The sequence below is a fragment of the Poromitra crassiceps genome, assembly GCF_964638095.1.
Source record: "Poromitra crassiceps genome assembly, chromosome: 21".
NCBI classification, from domain to species: domain Eukaryota; kingdom Metazoa; phylum Chordata; class Actinopteri; order Beryciformes; family Melamphaidae; genus Poromitra; species Poromitra crassiceps.
This window is the reverse complement of record NC_139638.1, coordinates 21,556,707-21,570,627: the sequence shown is the minus strand read 5'-3', so window position 1 is coordinate 21,570,627 and position 13,921 is coordinate 21,556,707. Positions and strand designations below refer to the sequence as shown.

The window sequence follows — 13,921 nt, the reverse complement described above, 5'->3', positions numbered from 1 at the left end:
GCGACACGTTTTTTCTGCAGTTTCGCCGCTGTCCTGTCACTGCAAAGAGCCGCATGCAAGTGTTATATCGAGTGGAAATAATTGTCACAGATGCAGAACATCCCAGCGATTTGAGTGTTGGACCCAGGCGTTTTAGTGTTTTGATCTAGCCGTTGAATCCCGGGTTATAACGTTCCATGTAGCGTTAACGGTGAGAATACTGGTAGCGAAGTTAGCTAACCCTTACAAGCTATCGTTAGCCTCGTTCCTGATAACGTGAGCAATATTTCGCGTTCGAGTATTTGATCTAAACTCTTCCTAACTCTATATCTTGAAGCTACTTACCATGAAGTGTCACTATGAAGCCTTGGGTGTGAAACGGGACGCAGGAGATGACGATCTGAAGAAAGCCTATCGAAAATTGGCATTGAAATGGCACCCCGGTACGTCTATGGAGTTATCAAAACAGATTGCTGTACTCTGACAGCTTTCTGTCAGTTGCTGAAAACATACTAGATACGGCCTTGTGCTAGTGTTTAACCTTAGCTAAAGTGATTGATTATCCACCATCCAGCCAGTACGTTAACGTACTCTGCCAAAACCAAACATACACATGCTTTTTTTTTAATGTCGCTGATGGTGTTTACCCTAACGTTAACCCCACCCTAAACTGTTCACGTAGACGTTATATAGCTACGTTATAACAACAGCGACGCTTTCCCATTATCCAGATAAGAACTTGGATAACGCCGAGGATGCAGCAGAGCACTTCAAACTGATCCAGGCGGCTTATGAGGTGCTGAGTGACCCGCAGGAGAGAGCCTGGTGCGTACTGATGTTTGTGGAGACAATACCTCTTAAGGGGGTTCCAGAGAGAGTCCCCAGCAACTTGATGAATTGTTAAACTTCACAATTATTTCATTTACAAGAAGTTAACACGATAGAATGTAGAATTGACTGTTTTGATCTATCTACCTGCAATACAGATAATTACGAAATGCTGGACAAAAGCATATCTAACAATAAAAATGTTCAAAATCTCATCAAATGGAGGTCTGTGGCCCTAATGTTGAGATTCACTGCTGTATAGGATCTGAGTCTTAAAGTCGAGCTGAACCCAAGAATGACTTTTCTTTTCTTTTAGTTCAAATACCTGGGTATGCCATGCACCTATTTAATAATGTATGCAAACAAAATCACAACAATCTAATTTCTTTAGTTTTTCACACTTTTTCACATCAAAAGTTCGGTTTTCAAGATTTCATTGATAACAGTAATTTACAGTTTGCTGACGTCACCTAGTACTATCAAATTTCTACCCCATTTCAACCAATCATATCACGACATGCAGCTGTCAATCAAATCTTCATTTCTGGATAATTTTCTCTTCCAAATGAAGTAAAAAATGGCGCCTAGTGCCTGTCATCTGGCAGAATTCCTATCCCATAAACTAACTACTAACTTGGCCAATTGTTAGAAATATGGATAAAAAACAAAAACTATAATCTCTAAAAATACAAAGAAATGTAACTGGCTCGTTAAAACGCGCATTCCAGGGATATCGTATCGTTATAGCAGCGATAATGGCGCGCGCATCCGAGAGCTTGGTTGTCAGGGGTCGCACTTCGAAGATTCCAGGCCGACATGCTGCACTCTCGCTCGGCAACACGAAGGCAGCTGGTTGCCTGCAGCTCGCTGAGCTCCGCTCCTCTCGTCAAAGGGCTCTTCCCGAGGGGAGCGCCACAACACACTGAATCGCACTCGATTTGGAGGCGGAACACGCCAGGATTGGACAAAGCCCAATCCAGTCCCCAGAATTGTCAAATAAAATCATCGACATGATACTATGACCCGCCTCTCAACCTGTCATCTTAGACAAACTATGTTTTCAGTCTGAAACGGACTCATTATGCACGTGACGAACAGGTTCAGTTCGACTTTAACAAAAGAACCCCCCTGTTGCAGTGTCTCCTCTGCCTTCATCCAGCAGTAGTGTGCCGCTCCTGGAGAACACGGGAGATTGTAATAACCATATTATTTAGCACAGTAAACAAGGTACAACTCTGCGTGGCATTAATGTGTTTATTATGAGTAAGTATGCAGAGCAATCCTGCATTGGAGCCATGATTGGCACCAAAACAGAGATGGGTACCATTACCGCTTATTGCAGACTGTACCAACCTCACCAAATCTGCTTTTGAAGTACACCTGCTGAATAAAATCCACTTCCATGAGTCGAGAGGGCTTCAGTTATATCCAGACTACAGATTACCTGTGTGAGTGTGTCCTTGTTTGACCCCTCCTCTGTCTGACAGGTACGACAACCACAGGGATGCTCTGCTGAAAGGAGGAGTCAGTGGCGAGTATGAAGACGACAGCGTCGACCTGCTCCAGTACTTCACCGTCACCTGCTACTCTGGCTTCGGAGATGACGAGAAGGTTAGTGTTTGTGCTCATGTCAGTAAGGATCACAGTATACTCCCTATTATAAGCAGTCACATCAAATCTGTATCTGGATCTTTTCAAATGTTTTCAATCATATTCTTCTTCAAACATGGAAAATGTCAACAGCCTGAAAGAGAGGTTGGATCTCATTCGTGCACTCACTCACTCCTCAAACCATTTAGATTCAATTCCTTGGATGGGGAAAAAAGAGGTGTCTGCTATTAAAAAACAAGGCTAGGTCGAAACCTAGCATAGGGCCAGCGCGGAAAATTGTTGACGAGCCTGTTCGCTGTAGCTGTTAGTGGCAAAAGTATGAAGGATACTTGTCAAACATATTTCATTGCAGGATGATGTTGTGTGTTGGTGTAGGCTACACCTTCAAATCAAATAGCCTACGTGTTTGATTTTAAGATATTTTTTACCCCAAAAATAAATAGGCTAGTTACCCCTGTTTAGCCCAATGTTTTGTGTCTTTTAATCAATCACCTAAATATCATATTATATTATCAATCATATAGGCTATTATTTGATATCTTATAATAATATATCATCTACGTTTCAAAATACATACTACAGCATGCGCTGTGACGCGTCATCAGTGATGTTAGCTGGGGTCGTAAGGTGTTTCGGGTCTGTCGAACATCATACACCCTCGCCCAGTAGACCCAGCCGAGGCCGATTAAGACCCCGACCCGCGTCCCAGAAGCAGCCGCTCACGGATCAGCCTTCCTACTCTGTCTGCAACGTTGCCCGCGGAAGGGTAGCATGCCCAATCCGCTGCAATAGAGTTTAGTGCTACACCGCAGTAATGAAAGACCCTTCGGTGCGTCCAGGCCGCGCTCCTCCTTCGTCTCACCAGACCCTCCCTTGGTACAAAGGCAATCCTACCCTGCCGTACCATGTGCAGAGAGGAAGCCTCGAGAAGGCCTGTGCGCTGCACGTCATTCGCCTGCGCCAAGCACCTCGCTCTAGCCTGAAGGACCCCAGGCCGCGCCGATCTTTACACAGATTTTCAGGAGGCTAATCCGTAGCGTTTGTGGATTTCTCCCTCACGAGAAAGCCAGGCTGGGGTGCTAAACCCAACCCGTACCGGGTGCCGTCTCTCCGACCGTCAACTGTCTCTCCAGCTTGTCACCAAACTATACTTGGTTGTCACCTAGACCAGTGATTCCCAACCAGGGGTACGTGTACCCCTAGGGGTACTTCAGCAGCTTGCAGGGGGTACTTGGAAAGATTAAGGATTACAATGTATTTCCAAAATGATAAAAACTGATTATGTTTTCCAATTGAAAACTGTCAGAATTGTATTAAAGAGGAGTCATTAAAATTATTTTAATAATGAGATGTGTTAGAGGTCATCTAAAAGTTTAATATAAGTTTAATATAACACATTTAGGAGAATTATCAACACGCATGAGTGAGGGGTACTATTGGCATGGTAAAACAGCTCAAGGGGTAGATGACACAAAAAAGTTTGGGAACCACTGACCTAGACTATTCCTAAGTGTCACTGGCCAGCGGAGCCATAATTCTATGTTTCAAAATACATACAGCATGCGCTGGGACGCGTCATCAGTGATGTTAGCTGGGGTCGTGGGGTGTTTCGGGTCTGTCAACATCATACACCCTCGCCCTCACCCTATATATAGATAGATTTATAGATAGCCAATATACAATTGGATCTGATGTCAAATGTTATTTTAGGGGTACAAAAAAAAATCAACGAAAATATTGAATATTAGAAAATCTGGCCCTCACAAACACAACACAGAAAACATCATCATGCAATCAAATCTGTTTGAAAAGTCTGTAGGTGATTGATGTAATTATGTAGGCTATTAGAAAACATTCACTTTAGTCAACGTAATACCCCATCTTTTCTACCTGTTTTCAATTCACTTTCAATCTAGAGGTTCCTGAGTACTTCACTATAGTTAGGTTTTTCTTTTCAAACTTGACACATCACAGCTTTTATTTGGAAGGCAGAAATCTTAAACTGAAAGTCTGATACTGTATCTCATGTTCCTTGCTGGCTTGATTTGGCTCTTCCATTGGTGGTACTTTGGCTGCATGTGCTTTGCTAGTTTTCTACCAGAAGGGGGCAGCATCATACTTGATTAAACTGTCTTTGTTGAGAATCTTGAGATGGGCCGGCCCGTCCTTGTGCATAGAGTTCCCCCACACTCTTGGAGTTTTAACATCATATTTCCCAGCCCTGGAGATTATGAGATATTATGAAGGGGAGAACAGGTTAGGAAAAGTCATGAAAGTCTTCTTAATCTTCAGTTTAGTTGATCACTTCTTTAGTGCCAGTGACTTTTTAGCCCTTTTTTTTTTTTAGACTTTTTTGCTCTCTCTTGTCTCTATTTGTCTCTCTTGTCTTATTTTGATCCACTCTCTCTCCTCAGGGCTTTTACACCGTCTACAGGAACCTGTTTGAGTCCATTGTGAAGGAGGAGATGGAGCACAGCAAGGTGGAGGACGAAGACGAGGACTTTCCTCCCTTTGGAGACTCTCAGAGTGACTATGATACAGTAAGACACAGGGCTGTTCCTGGCCACTAGTTTCCCTGATGACTGGGGGGTGGGGTGGGACTAGTCAATAAAACACTCAACAGCCAAAATTGAGCACAGTTGAATGTGTGTGTATTTAAGAGCCATTTGAATCCATTCATTATTACATTCATCAATATCCAAATCGTATGTGGCAATTTGCAGCGTTCATTATGAACATTGCACAAATACAAAATAAAGTAGCAAATTGTTGTTGTGGTTTTTTGCAATGGCTGCAGTAGGCTGGTGTACTTCAAGCCTGTATTCCCCATTTCCTACTGTAGGTGGTGCACTTGTTCTACGGCTTCTGGCAGAGCTTCTGCACGCGCAAGAACTTTGCCTGGAAGGAAGAGTACGACACGCGGCAGGCCTCCAACCGCTGGGAGAAGAGGGCCATGGAGAAAGAGAACAAGAAGACCCGAGACAAGGCCCGAAAGGAGCGCGGCGAGCTGGTGCGCCAGCTGGTGGCCTTTGTCCGCAAGCGCGACCGCAGGGTGCAGGCCCACAAGCTGCTGGTGGAGGAGCAGAACGCCGAGAAGGCCAAGAAGGTGTCGGAGCTGCGGCGCAAGCAGAAACTCAGCCAGGCCAAGTGAGTGGTGGATGGACGTGTGTGTGTGTGTGTGTGTGTGTGTGTCAGAGATGGGGACTTGGACTTGAGACTTGGACTTGAGTCCCACTTAAGTCACACACACAGTGACTTGAGACTTGTCCTCAAAGACTTGAGACTTGACTTGCACTTGAAGGTTTGGGACTTGTGAACAATTTTTTTTTTTTTTTTTTTTTGGTGCATTAACATTAAGGAAACATCTACTAATGATAATGTCAGCTAATCAATGCTGATACTGTGTATGTTAATAAAGGAGTGAGGATAACACAGTACATGCTTTGAATTCCTTAGTTTTAGCTATGCAGTGTAGCTAAGCAGACCAGATGGCATGCAGCAGCAGCATAGCATTCTCATCCATAAGAGACTTGAGACTTGCCTTGGACTCGTGAACAAAGACTTGTGACTTGACTTGGACTTCCCCCTCAAAGACTTGAGACTTGACTTGGACTTAAGCTCAAAGACTTGAAACTTGACTTGGACTTAAGCTCAAAGACTTGTGACTTGACTTGGACTTCCCCCTCAAAGACTTGAAACTTGACTTGGACTTAAGCTCAAAGACTTGAGACTTGACTTGGACTTGTAAAAAATGACTTGTGAGCATCTCTGGTGTGTGTGTGTGTCTCTCTCGCTCTTGTCTCACACACTCTCTTCCTCACACGTATCCCTCGCAGACTGGCAGACGAGTACAAGGAGCAGAGCTGGGCGGCCATGTCTGACCTGGAGAAGGAGCTGCAGCAGATGGAGGCTCAGTACGGAGAGGAGTTTGGAGACGTAACAGACAGTGAGGAAGAGGACCAGGATGTACAAGACGCACTGGACAAGACCAACAATGAGGGAGGAGGTGTGTGTGTGTGCGTGCGTGTGTGTGTGCTAGAGATGTCACGATACTAGAATTTCTACTTCGATACCGATACACAGGAAAATATCGATACTCGATACAATTTTCGATACCACGGGGGATGACGACGCATCTAGACTAGAGGTATAAAAAATGAACGAAGACAGATGGACGGACAGACGTACGTGCAATTCTCCATAATCTAGGCCCGATAAAACTCATTAAAAACTTTGCACTTACACAGCAGATGACCCCTGCTCTACTCGTCAGCCTATCAGAACACTTTGAGCTTGTTGAAGCAACAGATACCCACCAATGACAGGGAGGAGAAAATCAGTACTATGTTTGATTTATCATTAAGAGAAAGCACTGCTGGTATATCCATAATATAATATATAATATAATAATGTTGCAAATGAGTATTGTATCCGTTTCAAATGTGTAGTATTGATACTTATCAATACCTGTTGCAAATGAGTATTGTATCCGTTTCAAATTTTTAGTATTGATTTTTATCGATACTATCGTGTGTGTGTGTGTGTGTGTGTGTGTGTGTGTGTGTGTGTGTGTGTGTGTGTGTGTGTGTGTGTGTGTGTGCGTGCGTGCGTGCGTGCGTGCGTGCGTGTGTGTGTGCGTGTGCGTGCGTGTGTGCCTCCACAGATGCAGAGCAGCCAGATGGAGTGTATTACGATGAGCTGTACTGCCCGGCTTGTGATAAAGCCTTCAAGTCAGATAAATCGTAAGTAGGAGCGACGAACCTGTGATGCAAATCTTTTGATTATATCAATCAATTAAGAAGGCAATCGAAAAGGCTTGACTTTCAAAGAAAAATGATTGTTTTATTACAAGCTTGTAGGCATAATTGTGGTCAGTCTTCAACAGGAAGACCAGAGTCTCAAAAAGCCCCGAACCACGTTTATAGCAAACATGTTAACCAGAGAGAACACCACCCACAACACCTCGAGGTGGCTGTAGATGTTTCAAAACCCATGACAGGGCGACACCGGAAGCTCTCATCTTGGTCAAGTGTCAAACCGCATGTTCCATTGACGTCAATTGCCTAATAACACCTTAACGACACTGTCTGAGACAAATGGCAGACGGGGGAGATTTAAGACATATGATTATAATATTAAAATGCCAACATAGTATATATAACATACGGTAGTACTGTGCATCAAAGAGCCATACGCTCTTTTCTTGGTGTTCATAAACTCACTCCAGTTTTGACCATTTTTTCCCCATTTCATTTATTGAGTTTAAAATTACAGGGACAATGCACATTAATAAACATTTCTGTAAATGCGCCAGTTTAGCCAGCTTGGCTAATTTTCAACCGTAGTCCCTGTCCGAAGACAGACCTCCTCAAAGGAATGAAACAATCGCCTCTTGCCACAGACCTGGTGCGTCTGTCATCCATTGTCTTTTGCTTAAAGGAACACTCTGCCCATTTTCAACCAGCTTTGTATCATTAGAACATCAGTAGTATATCAGAAAACTGTAAACGGTTTTGAAGTCTGTCATTTAATTTGACAGTTATTGAGTGTTAAAGTGTGGACCAGTGACATCACTGGTCCACACTAACTCAAATTAATAACTCATTAACTCAAATCAACTCTCAAACTGTAAACGGTTTTGAAGTCATTCATCTAGTTTAACAGTGATTGAGAGTTGATTTGAGTTAATGAGTTATTAATTTGAGTTAGTGTGGACCAGTGATGTCACTGGTCCACAGTTTCACACTCGATAACTGTCAAATTAAATGACAGACTTCAAAACCGTTTACAGTTTTCTGATATACTACTGATGTTCTAATGATACAAAGCTGGTTGAAAATGGGCGGAGTGTTCCTTTAACAAAAGCACTAAGGGGGGGAGGGGCCAAGCCATGCAAAATCTTATCAACAAGACTGGCGTTGGTGATTTTAATGAAATGATCCCAGCTCAGTAGATTTTGATTGCTTAGGCAATGACAGTGATGATGGGTTTATGGCTTCCTGTCAAGCACTTTTAAGAGCCTGGTGGTGGTGGTGATATGGGGGAACTCCCAAGCATTAGACACAAAGGTAAAATACTGCGACTCTGGAATAGACCGGTGAGAATGTGACTCACTAAAAAGATATTCCATTGGGATATCGCCCACGGATACCTGTATCATTTATCTTTCATAACAGGTTACTTTGTGACACCCGAGAGAATATGAGTGATTATGTTTACTCTGTATGAAGAAAAATGGTCTGTTGACCTATGCTATGGACTCAACCAAAACTAAGAACCTATCGCCTTATAAAGGACAGTTACTGTGTTGAACCATACGTGAGGTTTGATTTGAACAGACGACAAAGATCTCTGTGTGCTCAGTTATGATCGGGAACACGAAACACGATTACACGGAATCGAAAATGAGATTCACTTCCTATTTTACTGCACTGCTGACGATGACGCAAGACTGTTGTGTGACTTGCACTTTGAATGTTTTATTTTTAATTAAAAAAAAAAACCATGGGCGTTGGGCACCTTGAGTGCATGACACCTAAAGTCGAGCTGAACCCAAATACGACTTTTATTTTCTTTTAGTTCAAATACCTGGGTATGCAGTGCACCTATTTAACAATGTATGCAAAAAATATCACAACAATCTAATTTCTTTAGTTTTTCACACTTTTTCACATCAAAAGTTCATTTTTCAAGATTTCATTGATAACAGTAATGTACAGTTTGCTGACGTCACCCAGTACTATCAAATTTCTACCCCCATTTCAACCAATCATATCACGACATGCAGCTGTCAATCAAATCTTCATTTCAGGATAATTTTCTCCACAGCATGAAGAACCACGGAAAGTCGAAAAAGCACCGGGAGATGGTGGCGTTGTTACGGCAACAGCTGCAAGATGAAGAGGATGCACTCGGCTTGAACTCTGAAGGAAAGGAGGGAAGAGAGGAGGAAGACGAGGAGGAGGAAGACAAACCCAAGCAGAAGTATGTAGCTCATGAACGTTCTGAACGATCCTATTAACCGTTTTCGGGTTGTACGTCCGTCCGTCGTTCGTTAATATCTCAGGAACGCCTTGATGGAACCGATTAGATTTTGGTGGTCAAAGTTCAAGGTGACTGTGACCGCCCGTTCCATCAAGGAAGGGGGCGTGGCTATGTTAAAAGGGCCATATCTAGGGATAGGAAGGTCGTAGAAAGTCGGGGATTCGAGGAGTGGGTAGTGGGAGTGGCTAGAGGGATGTTGACGATGTGATCAGTAAGTGGGCGGGGCTAGGTAAAATGGCTCGTTGTTAGGGAAAGTAAAGGCCTAAACATGGTCGTCCGTCCGCCTCGAATTGGAGCCGTCTCGCCGTCTGGCGGCGCCACTACACCCTCCCTCCTCCTGTGGAAGCTCCGTGTGAAAATGGCGGAGATTGTGTGCCAGGCAGTCTGAATGAAATTGAATGTAACGTTCCCAATTCTATGTATTAAATTCTAAAAAAACGACCCTCAACATTTGGGAAGGCTAAAGCCACACAACTAGTTCGTTATAATCTAACTTCATGCTTTGAAAGGCGACTTTACAACGATGAGCCAAGGCAACGGCCAGTCACAACTCTCGTGCAGCCGACGTCACGCACGTATCGTCGCTGTTGAGTCACATTTTGGAGCGCCGTCCTACGGGGAGGGCGGGGCGAGGCTCTGACTGACGACCATGTTTAGGCCTTAAGGTCATAGAGAGTCAGGGTTGGAGGCAGTGGCTAGGGGGATGTGGGTGGTGGGAAGGGAGTTGGGGCTCGGGGGGGGGGGAAGAGGCCATATGGATAGGAAGGTCTTCGAGGGGTGGGTAGAGGGAGTGGTCCTGGGGACGGTGGTTTTGGGGGTAGACGACGTAGGACCGTTTTCCTTTGTTGAAAACGATTAGCCGTGTTGTTGAGGCAGAGATGCTCACAAGTCATTTTTTACAAGTCCAAGTCAAGTCTCAAGTCTTTGAGCTTAAGTCCAAGTCAAGTCTCAAGTCTTTGAGGGGGAAGTCCAAGTCAGTTATTGACTTATTACTCATGCTTCTGGGGAAAGGGGAAGATGACACTAACTTGACCTCGTCTCGCCCCACGCAGACTCTCCAAAAAGCAAAAGAGGAAGAAAAAGCAGCAGAAAGTGCAGGAAGTGACTGAAGTGAGTATTCTCTTTTGTCTCTGCAACTTTGACTCAACTCTTTGCGACCTCTGTCCCTGTCCTAGGCTACCACCCACCATGTCCTACCACCCACACACACACGCATGTCCTTTCTCTGAACCCCTCCTCAGCCCCCCCCCCCTCTCTCCTGTTCTGCTGCTGTTCTCTCTTCTGATATTTTAAAGTGGAGCTGAACCCAAAAATGACTTTTCTTTCCTTTTAGTTCAAATACCTGGGTATGCAGTGCACCTATTTAATAATGTATGCAAAAAAAATGACAAAAATCTAATTTCTTTAGTTTTTCACACTTTTTCCACATCAAAAGTTTTTCAAGATTTCATTGATAACAGTAATGTACGGTTTGAACAAATCATGGGGGGGCGGGGGGTATCTTTGAGTGCAGATGATTATATTATTATTTAAATTGTTCGCCGTACACGTGTCGGCTCTTGCGTGTCCCTTTGTGAAAACGCTGCCCTTTCTCTTCTCCGGCACACTGCTGCTGAAGCAGAGCACTCCAGAGGAGGAGGAGGTGCAGGGAGAGAAGCGGACGCCCAGCAGCTGTGATGAAGACCTGTCTGAGAAGCCAACAGAGCCAGAGCAGCAGACAGAGCCCGAGCAGCAGGGAGAGCCCGAGCAGCAGACAGAGCCCGAGCAGCAGGGAGAAGACCGCCCTCCCACAGAAACCAAGAGGTGAATCGGGTCTCCACCATTTACTGTACAACTCATTTTCTCTTGCTGACATATCCTCTTACCCTTCTCCTCCCTACTTCATCTTCGTTCGGCTGCGCCTGCTCAATGATGTAACAGGGTTCACACTGGTCCCTGAACTCTTTGAAAGTACAGTATTTGAATTTGAGGGGCGGGGGAATCAAAGTCTTGAACGTTTTTGAAAATAGACATAAATAAGTTGGACATGGGTCATTGAAAGTGCTTGTATTCAGGAGTACTGTATACCATGTAGCAGAGATGCTCACAAGTCATTTTTTGCAAGTCAAGTCTCAAGTCTTTGAGTTCAAGTCCAAGTCAAGTCTCAAGTCTTTGAGGGGCAAGTCCAAGTCAAGTCTCAAGTCTTTGAGCTCAAGTCCAAGTCAAGTCTCAAGTCTTTGAGGGGCAAGTCCAAGTCAAGTCTCAAGTCTTTGAGGGGCAAGTCCAAGTCAAGTCTCAAGTCTTTGAGGGGCAAGTCCAAGTCAAGTCTCAAGTCTTTGAGGGGCAAGTCCAAGTCAAGTCTCAAGTCTTTGAGGGGCAAGTCCAAGTCAAGTCTCAAGTCTTTGAGGGGCAAGTCCAAGTCAAGTCTCAAGTCTTTGAGGGGCAAGTCCAAGTCAAGTATCAAGTCTTTGAGGGGCAAGTCCAAGTCAAGTCTCAAGTCTTTGAGGGGCAAGTCCAAGTCAAGTCTCAAGTCTTTGAGGGGAAAGTCCAAGTCAAGTCTCAAGTCTCTTATGGATGAGTGTTCTATCATCTGTTACATGCAATCTGGTCTGCTTAGAACACTGCATAGCTCAAACCAAGGAATTCAAAGCATGTACTGTATTATCCTCACTCCTTTATCTATTTGCATACAGTATCAGATTAGATGACATCGGTAGAAATGTCCTTAATGTTAATGCACCAAAAAAATTAAATAAAAAATAAAGATTGTTCACAAGTCCCAAAACTCAAGTTCAAGTCAAGTCTCAGGTCTTTGAGGACGAGTCTCAAGTCACTGAGTGAGACTTAAGTGCGACTCAAGTCCAAGTCCCAAGTCCAAGTCCCCATCTCTGCCATGTAGTTCAGAAATGTAGGCTACGTCTTTAATTCACCATCATCTAAACGATTTGATGTCTCAGCAGCTCCAAAGCTCAGCAGCTCACCAAAGGGAAGAAGGGAGGAGGTAAAGACAAGAACGTGAAGCCTCACACAGGAGGAGAGCGTCCCTCTGAGGTAAGAACACCGCATTATGAGCTTTTTATTTTTTAGTAGAAATAAAAAAAAACATTTGACCTGTAATTCAAACCAGAGTTGTGAGTTTACACCTTATTTCCATCCCATTTGCCGCTGCAGAAGGAAGGGAACCTGCGCTGTGTGACCTGTGACAACGAGTTCTCCACAAGGAACAAGCTGTTTGACCACCTGAAGACCAGCGGCCATGCCACGGCCGTCTCCTCCAGCGCCCCAAACAGCTCCGTGGGCAAGCCCAAGAAAGACAAGAAGAGCAGATAGCCTTTCCTCCTCGCTGGGCAGATGAAAAGGACTCGACGAGCGTGACTTAGCAGGGAAGCAGGACTCAATAATGTCCTGACATGTCTGTTTCCCTCAAAGCCTTGGGAAGTTAACTTTATTATAAACAGACTGGATTGCTCACCGACACGTCCCCGTCCCCCCCCCAATAGACCCTTCTCACAGGGGCCATTTTGTGTCGAAAAGGCAGGGTAAACACAGGTGCAAGCAAAACACTAATGAGGGTTTCAATAGACCCTTCTCACGGGGCCATTTTGTGTCAAATTGGCAGGGTAAACACAGGTGCAAGCAACACACTAATGAGGGTTTCCAAATTCCAATCATTGGAAGTTGGAAACCCTCATTAGTGTTTTGCTTGCACCTGTGTTTACCCTGTCTTTTCGACCCAAAATGGCCCCCGTGAGAAGGGTCTATTCCAACTTCAATGATTGGAAGTTGGAAACCCTCATTAGTGTTTTGCTTGCACCTGTGTTTATTCTGCCTTTTCGACCCAAAATGGGCCCCCGTGAAAAGGGTCTATTCAGGCAACTATCGGCATGTTCAGTGAGACAGCAGTGTGTGTGTGTGTGTGTGGCACGCACTGGGAACGCACTGTGTGCGTGTGACGATTAAGAGTTAAGTTATTCTTTTAGATTTTGTTTCTCATTACAGTGCATTATATTTTCACGGTCGCCATAACACTCAATGAAAGACTATTTCAGCATATTTCCCATGTGACTACTGGGCACTTCCAGTACTGCTGGATCAGTGGAGAAAGACATGGTAAAAAAAAACCTGTGCATTGGATCATGTTTGCTGTTTTGGGAATCAGTTGTCTTAGTTTCTTGGTCATAAAGAGCTGTGTAGTTGAATAACTGCAGTCAGCAATTGGTATGTATGTATTGTTATTTATACAAATAACCTTTGAATGATTTACATTTATACCACCAGTAACCATATCTAAGAATAAACTGTGTGCGATGTGTCTGTCCAAAACATTGCCCCTATATGCCTTAAAAGCCAGCTAAGATGCTATTTGGCTTGACTGCCTTTTGCGTATGGTTTTAAATCCACAAGTAGGCTGAACCTTTAAGACTTACCTGCAGGGGGGGCAGTCTGACCAAATGTGCACAATGAGGCAGTGAGGAAGTGT

At 44.2% G+C, this 13,921-nt stretch overlaps 1 protein-coding gene across 5 annotated transcripts; it reads left to right on the top strand.

Moving 5' to 3' along the window:
• The first annotated feature begins 91 nt into the window (after positions 1-91).
• dnajc21 (DnaJ heat shock protein family (Hsp40) member C21) lies at positions 92-13,031 on the top strand. Of its 5 annotated transcripts, XM_083657545.1 has the most exons (13): positions 92-190; positions 317-422; positions 711-804; positions 2,295-2,418; positions 4,833-4,958; positions 5,261-5,565; positions 6,255-6,424; positions 7,082-7,160; positions 9,247-9,402; positions 10,515-10,572; positions 11,081-11,265; positions 12,399-12,492; positions 12,613-13,031. In XM_083657545.1, exons 2-13 carry the CDS (start codon positions 326-328, stop codon positions 12,769-12,771), a joined length of 1,647 nt encoding a protein of 548 aa, XP_083513671.1. In that variant the 5' UTR covers positions 92-190; positions 317-325; the 3' UTR covers positions 12,772-13,031. The 5 variants fall into 5 exon arrangements, with proteins under 5 accessions (XP_083513671.1, XP_083513674.1, XP_083513672.1 ...); XM_083657548.1 differs by having other exon boundaries at positions 123-422; positions 10,515-10,563; positions 11,084-11,265; XM_083657546.1 differs by having other exon boundaries at positions 123-422; positions 11,084-11,265.
• Positions 13,032-13,921: the final 890 nt, after the last annotated feature.